The 8,518-nt window shown below is 38.2% G+C and overlaps 1 protein-coding gene across 1 annotated transcript in view; it reads left to right on the top strand.

Moving 5' to 3' along the window:
• Positions 1-8,008, top strand: part of angpt2b (angiopoietin 2b) — a 94,170-nt gene extending 86,162 nt beyond the window's left edge. Inside the window, 2 exon segments of the mRNA XM_034160413.1 lie at positions 7,496-7,626; positions 7,835-8,008. Coding sequence (XP_034016304.1) covers positions 7,496-7,626; positions 7,835-7,995 — 292 coding nt within the window. The 3' untranslated portion in view covers positions 7,996-8,008.
• The last annotated feature ends 510 nt before the right edge of the window (positions 8,009-8,518 follow it).

The raw sequence follows: 8,518 nt of genomic DNA on the forward strand, positions 1-8,518 counted from the left end.
ATTGGCACAAGTGACTCTTCATTGGAGTAGGCAGGTATGGATGGATGGATAATAATAATAATAATAATAATAATAATAATAATAATAATAATAATAATAATAATAATAATAATGACTTATTTATAAGTGTACTGGGCAGTAAGGATACCACACAAATACAGTTACAAATGATCACACAATATTAAAATGATTGTAAAGCACAATTTCTGTTAAGTCATATTTAAGGTCCTGTGACATACTCTAGTGCAACTTATATCCTGCAAAATCACACATAAATTTTCATACTGGTTATCATTAAAGTTAAAATTCATCACACATTTCTCAAATTTAGGAATAACTATCAATTTTTCAGAAATTTTTTATGCATTACTGATGCAAAAAAATGTGTCTGCATTTCATGCATTAAACATGCCCAAAACATTTGACGGTATATATATATATATATCACACACACATGGAGCACAAGCACCAATACAACCTGGATGGGACTTACTATACTTCCAACATTTTTGATCTGGCATTACATCTTACACCAAACTACTAAACATAGTTATGATGTATTCCCAAAAACACGACTTACTATCTCAAATATTTAATCATCGCATTACTAGAAGTGTTTGGTAATTAGTACTTCATAACACATAATATGACAAAAGCCTGCACTAAAACACTGCCATCTCATTTACAGTGTCAGAATGTGACATGAAAAGCGTTGTAATGAGTGCTCAATTTCAGTAAGTGTATGATGAAGAGTCTTCTTTTGTGAAAGGCATAATTGCAATGGAAAAACAACCCTTCAATCTGTGCTCTCCCTCTGGCTGCAAAACCTATAATACCACGAGGGAATTAAAAAAAAAGCAATATCAGCAGCTCGGATTCCTTTCATTGAGTGTTAAATTTGGAGAATCATTCGAATCGTTTTGAAGAACACTATTCACATTGCGGTCATTGGAGGACAAACAACCACCTTTGACTGACTACACTTTTCATCTTCTTCTCTATCACCGTGGTTACTGCTGTCCGTAAAAATCCCAGAGGTGAACCGCATTCACCGGCGTATATCAGGAGCACTTGGCATGACCTGCTCCCACCTGGAGCTGACAATTCAAGCAAAGCTTCCCTGGAACCCCGCTATCACTAACAAGATTACACATGGCAGTGTTGAATCACTTCTTAGTGCCAAAATATAAAAGAATAGACTAGAAACCAAAAGTAATCTCTTTTAGATTTCTTCTAAATTGACTTGGAATGCTTGAAAGTTTAGAAAATACGCACCGAAAGGTAAAAGCGTCATAATCGTGTGTGGGTGTATGCATTCCCCGAACACTAATAAGAGATTGTTCCACATAATGAGCGCAACCAAGCTGAAGCTTTTACAATTCCACTGTTGCTACTCTTCATGAGTTGACGTACCTCAGTGAGTATAATCACTTCTGTTGTTTTCAACCTCTGACAACATGTCTGCTTAAATTGTTGAATATGCAATACCTTTAGTACCTTTACACAACAAAGACGCTGACTCTGTCTGTGGGTTTTTGTTGAAATTCCCAAGTCAGAACTGCGGAGCAGCATGGCTAATGCTTCGCCATGCTCGCCTGTTCCCCAGAGCAACACGGAGGGCTTCACCTGAAAGGCTGTAACATTATTCAATCATTAATCATCAGTATGACAGACCACTTTCCCATTGAGGTCGCCTTTACTTTGAATGTAACAGTATATTTGTCATTAAAATATACAATAACAATAAAAGAAGACAGGAACGTTCACAGGGATTAACCTGTGGTCTGCAGTACTGACGGAATAGTTGAACTAATACATCTGGAAGTCATGGATAAGGCAAATATTTTTCGATAGGTTTGAAGTTTTTTTTTTTTGTTTTTTTTGTCTGTGGATGCCACAGGCAAAGTGAATGGTCCAGTCTTTCCTATTCCAGTAGGACATCCTGTAGCCTGTGGTTCCATTCCTGTCCAATATGATGCTTTTTCAGGTTTGTCTTAGCCCCACTGATGCTTCTTGAAAAGGACAAGTCCTCTAGTAAAGTATCCAGAAGGGCTAGAAGTTTACTCTGAAATTCTTCTTGCATTTCAAGTCACTCATCCAATTGACTTTTTTTAGTTGAAGACTAAGAAGACTAAGCTATCTTAGGTAATTATAGGCCAATCTCCAACCTTCCTTTTCTCTCAAAAATTCTTGAAAGGGTAGTTGTAAAACAGCTAACTGATCATCTGCAGAGGAATGGTCTATTTGAAGAGTTTCAGTCAGGGTTTAGAATTCATCATAGTACAGAAACAGCATTAGTGAAGGTTACAAATGATCTTCTTATGGCCTCAGACAGTGGACTCATCTCTGTGCTTGTTCTGTTAGACCTCAGTGCTGCTTTTGATACTGTTGACCATAAAATTTTATTACAGAGATTAGAGCATGCCATAGGTATTAAAGGCACTGTGCTGCAGTGGTTTGAATCATATTTATCTAATAAATTACAATTTGTTCATGTAAATGGGGAATCTTCTTCACAGACTAAGGTTAATTATGGAGTTCCACAAGGTTCTGTGCTAGGACCAATTTTATTCACTTTATACATGCTTCCCTTAGGCAGTATTATTAGACAGCATTGGTTAAATTTTCATTGTTACGCAGATGATACTCAGCTTTATCTATCCATGAAGCCAGAGGACACACACCAATTAGCTAAACTGCAGGATTGTCTTACAGACATAAAGACATGGATGACCTCTAATTTCCTGCTTTTAAACTCAGATAAAACTGAAGTTATTGTACTTGGCCCCACAAATCTTAGAAACATGGTGTCTAACCAGATCCTTACTCTGGATGGCATTACCCTGACCTCTAGTAATACTGTGAGAAATCTTGGAGTCATTTTTGATCAGGATATGTCATTCAATGCGCATATTAAACAAATATGTAGGACTGCTTTTTTGCATTTGCGCAATATCTCTAAAATTAGAAAGGTCTTGTCTCAGAGTGATGCTGAAAAAACAATTCATGCATTTATTTCCTCTAGGCTGGACTATTGTAATTCATTATTATCAGGTTGTCCTAAAAGTTCCCTGAAAAGCCTTCAGTTAATTCAAAATGCTGCAGCTAGAGTACTGACAGGGACTAGAAGGAGAGAGCATATCTCACCCATATTGGCCTCTCTTCATTGGCTTCCTGTTAATTCTAGAATAGAATTTAAAATTCTTCTTCTTACTTATAAGGTTTTGAATAATCAGGTCCCATCTTATCTTAGGGACCTCATAGTACCATATCACCCCAATAGAGCACTTCGCTCTCAGACTGCAGGCTTACTTGTAGTTCCTAGGGTTTGTAAGAGTAGAATGGGAGGCAGAGCCTTCAGCTTTCAGGCTCCTCTCCTCTGGAACCAGCTCCCAATTCGGATCAGGTAGACAGACACCCTCTCTACTTTTAAGATTAGGCTTAAAACTTTCCTTTTTGCTAAAGCTTATAGTTAGGGCTGGATCAATCAATCAATCAATCAATTTTTTTATATAGCGCCAAATCACAACAAACAGTTGCCCCAAGGCGCTTTATATTGTAAGGCAAGGCCATACAATAATTATGTAAAACCCCAACGGTCAAAACGACCCCCTGTGAGCAAGCACTTGGCTACAGTGGGAAGGAAAAACTCCCTTTTAACAGGAAGAAACCTCCAGCAGGTGACCCTGAACCATCCCTTAGTTATGCTGCTATAGACTTAGACTGCTGGGGGGTTCCCATGATGCACTGAGTGTTTCTTTCTCTTTTTGCTCTGTATGCACCACTCTGCATTTAGTCATTAGTGATTGATCTCTGTTCCCCTCCACAGAATGTCTTTTTCCTGGTTCTCTCCCTCAGCCCCAACCAGTCCCAGCAGAAGACTGCCCCTCCCTGAGCCTGGTTCTGCTGGAGGTTTATTCCTGTTAAAAGGGAGTTTTTCCTTCCCACTGTCGCCAAGTGCTTGCTCACAGGGGGTCGTTTTGACAGTTGGGGTTTTTTTGTAATTATTGTATGGCTTTGCCTTGCAATATGAAGTGCCTTGGGGCAACTGTTTGTTGTGATTTGGCACTATATAAATGAAATTGATTTGATTTGATTTGATTTGACTAAGAAGACTAAGAAGACATGTACCTGCTGTAAACATCTAGACAGCTTCTTTATGTGGCAAATCCAAAGTATTGTATGTGACCCATCCAAAAGGAATGAGTCACAGAGAGTATGACATGGGTTAAGAAGGGGTCAGGGGGTGAGGGGTCCTCCGCTAACTTGACAGAATGACTGAACAGAGGTCAAACAGGCAGGATGTGTGGATAACTTCCCTCACCACATTCTTCAGTCACACACACAAAGTTGGCAAGGTTGTAGAAATAGTGTATCATTGTGATATAACAGAATGAAATAATTAACTCCATTCAGACTATTTCAGGTGTTTTACAACAAATATATTGATGTTAGGGAACAGTGTGATTCAAAAGTGGCAAAAGGTATTTCAAAAAAGACCATTTAATAATAATCCATTTTCTAAACCCAGTTATTCCAGTTACGAGTCATGAGGGCAGGGATGGGGCCTATCCCAGTGGTCACTGGGTGAGAGGCAGGGTACACCCTGTGCAGGCTGTCGGTCTCTTGCAGGATTGACACATATAGACAGGCAAACCCGTTCACACTCTGACTCAAACCTCCATGTCTTTGGAATTGGGAGAAAGCCAGAGGACCTGGAGGGATCCCAAGCAAACATGGGGACAACACACAAACTCCACACACAATGGATCATGTTAACCCAAAATTAACTTTGTACATGAAACTGAGTATCTTAAAATTTGTTTATTCTGACCAGATATTTGATTTTGATTCCACTGATCCTGATAACAAGGTCAAATATTTAGACAAATATACAAAATTGCCTTTTAAAACCAAATAGGAAATGAAAGGGATCAGAGGGCTGATTCATACCCTGCACACTCTACATATCACAATATACTGTAAATACACAAGGACATATACGTATGTCTGTAAAGCTGTTTTTACTTCATCATATGACTTCTGTGTGACATTGTTATGAAGTTATTCACACAGATTAATCCCAGATATTTTGCTGATCAATATATACTTTAGACCATCCTTCTGGGCTTTTTGGTTGTTGAGATATTCAAAAAGGTATTTTTTTTTTTTTTTTTTTTGGACCACATTCTTCCTTTGCCTTAATGTTTGACTTCTGCCCAAAGTACTCCAAAATCTAATCACATGTAGATATCTGCCTAAATTTAAAAGTAGTCCAGCAATCGTTGAGTTATATTGTCCAGTCTCACACACACACACACACACACACACACACACACACACACACACACACACACACACACACACACACACAACACAATACCATGATATCACCACTTTTGGTGATGTGTAGGATAATAATAAATTGTTATAGTAAAATATGGCAAACTTTCTGCTGTGATTATTCCTAAATGCCAAAAAGTCAACATTTATTTACATATTATAATGTACATATGGCAATCCATAGTCCAGCCACAACCATTTCCTGTTAATAGACCAAGAACATCTTAAAAAAGAAAAAAATCATGACTTGGTGGAAATACCAGCTAAAAGTGACTTACAGTACATTGTATCTCTGAAACAGCACCATGTCCAACGACAAATATAAACCTCCTCTGCCTTCCTATATTGGCTCTTTCTTGCCTTTTATTTCAGTCACATCGTGAAATTCAAGAAGGCAATCTCATAAAAATGAATTCACATAATGTGTGTGTGTGTATATATATATATATATATATATATATATATATATATATATATATATATATATATATATATATATATATATATAATATATATATATACAGTGAGGGAAATAAGTATTTAAACACCCTGCGATTTTGCAAGATCTCCCACTTAGAAATCATGGAGGGGTCTGAAATTTTCATCTTAGCTGCATGTCCACTGTGAGAGACATAATCTAAAAAAAAAAAAAAAACGGAAATCATAATGCATGAATTTTTAATAATTTATTTGTATGTTACTGCTGCAAATAAGTATTTGAACACCTACCAACCAGCAAGAATTCTGTCTCACACAAACCTGTTAACTTTTCTTTAAGAAGCCCTCTTATTCTTCACTCTTTACCTGTATTAATTGCACCTGTTTGAACTTGTTACCTGTATAAAAGACACCTGTTCACACACTCAATCACTCACACTCCAATCTGTCCACCATAGCCAAGACCAAAGAGCTGTCCAAGGACACCAGGGACAAAACTGTAGACCTGCACAAGGCTGGGATGGACTACAGGACAACAGGCAAGCAACTTGGTAGAAGACAACAACTGTTATTATTATTTATTAGAAAGTGGAAGAAACACAAGATGACTATCAATCTCCCTCTGTCTGGGATTCCATGCAAGAACTCACTTTGTGGGGTAAGGATGATTCTGAGAAAGCCCAGAACTACACAGGAGGACCTGGTCAATGACCTGAAGATAGCTGGGACCAGTCACAAAGATTACATTAGTAACACATGATGCTGTCATGGTTTAAAATCCTGCAGGGCAGCAAGGTCCCCCTGCTCAAGCCAGCACATGTCCAGGTCCGTTTGAAGTTCACCAGTGACCATCTGCATGATCCAGAGGAGGCATGGGAGAAGGTCATGTGGTCAGATGAGACCAGAATAGAGCTTTTTGGAATCAACTCCACTTACCATGTTTAGAGGATGAGAACAACCCCAAGAAAACCATCCCAACCGTGAAGCATGGGGATGGAAACATCATACTCTGGGGGTGCTCTTCTGCAAAGGGGACAGGATGACTGCACAGTATTGAGGATGGATGGGGTCATGTATTGCGAGATTTTAGCAAACAACCTCCTTCCCTCAGTAAGAGCATTGAAGATGGGTCATGGCTGGGTCTTCCAGCATGACAATGACCCCAAACACACAGCCAGGGCAACTAAGGAGGGGCTCCGTAAGAAGCATTTCAAGGTCCTGGAGTGGCCTGACCAGTCTCCAGACCTGAATTCAATAGAAAATCTTAGGAGGGAGCTGAAATGCCAAACCTGAAAGATATGGATGAGCGGACCAAAATCCCTGCTGTAGTGTGTGCAAACCTGGTGAAAATCTACAGGAAATGTTTGACCTCTGTAATTGCAAACAAATATTAACATTGATTTTCACAGGTGTTCAAATACTTAATTGCAGCAGTAACATACAAATAAATTATTAAAAAATCATTCATTGTGATTTCCAGATTTTTTTTATTTTTATTTTTTTTTATTTTTTTTTTAGATTATGTCTCTTACAGTGGACATGCAGCTAAGATGAAAATTTCAGACCCCTCCATGATTTCTAAGTGGGAGAACTTGCAAAATCGCAGGGTGTTCAAATACTTATTTTCCTCACTGTGTGTGTATGTATCTACATACACTGTGTGTATGTAGATGTAATTTATTTACTTTTCTCTTTCATACTTTTCTCAATCTAGCCTTCATGTTGAGGGCTTCAGTGGCACAGCCGGACGGACCACTAGCCTCACCCACCTCGGCACTGAGTTCAGCACCAAGGACAGAGACAACGACCGCTGCACCTGCAAGTGTGCACAGATCGCCTCTGGAGGTATTGCGCTTCCCACCATTTCCTCTAATGATGTCTTGTTGATCCTTATAATGCAGCTTGTTAAAACATCACATGCTGAATTTCATTTCCCCTCTGCACCCGCATAAAAGAACATCTGACTTCCAGCTGCACATCTGAGTGTAACTTTTCACGAGCATAAGTTGAATTGATTCTTTTTCTCAAACCCCCTTGCATAATTGCTTCCTAGGTTGGTGGTTTGAGGCTTGCGGCCCATCCAACCTAAATGGAGTGTACTATCCTGGCTCATCCAATGTGATCCATTACAATGGCATTAAATGGTACTACTGGAAGGGTCCAAATCTGATGGCTACCATGACAACCATGATGGTGCGTCCAGCAAACTTTTGATGACATGATGTTTTCATGTTGTCATAAAACAAATGGAATGGAATGTTCTTCAATATAATGAACAATAGTGAGGAATGTTTACACCTTGGAGGACATGCACATTTAAGGACACTGTATTGAATGATTTTTTTTTTCAGAATTTCTTTGTGTATATATTGTATGTAGACTGAGCAAATTAATATTTTAGTGCTTAAAATCTACTTAAAATGTTGCCTAATATGTAATTTAATAATGATTATCGGTGGTGTGTGCTTTGCTGGTCATAACTCAAGAACACAAATACTAAAATCTAAATATGCAGTTACTCCAAAATACATCAATTAACAAATTAACACTTAGAAATATTTAAGAAAATACTTATTTTTATATCAAATTTATTTTGACACACATTTGCTGTAACTGATGCAGTGATGCTTTTTTTTTTTTCCAGAAACAGATAGATTGTTGAATGTGAGTCCTTATGTGACACTATCTATGCTGGATGTTGTCAAGTCAACAGGGCATATTTGTCTAATGGCAGGCA

This window comes from Thalassophryne amazonica, chromosome 20, assembly GCF_902500255.1.
Source record: "Thalassophryne amazonica chromosome 20, fThaAma1.1, whole genome shotgun sequence".
In the NCBI taxonomy this organism is placed as follows: domain Eukaryota; kingdom Metazoa; phylum Chordata; class Actinopteri; order Batrachoidiformes; family Batrachoididae; genus Thalassophryne; species Thalassophryne amazonica.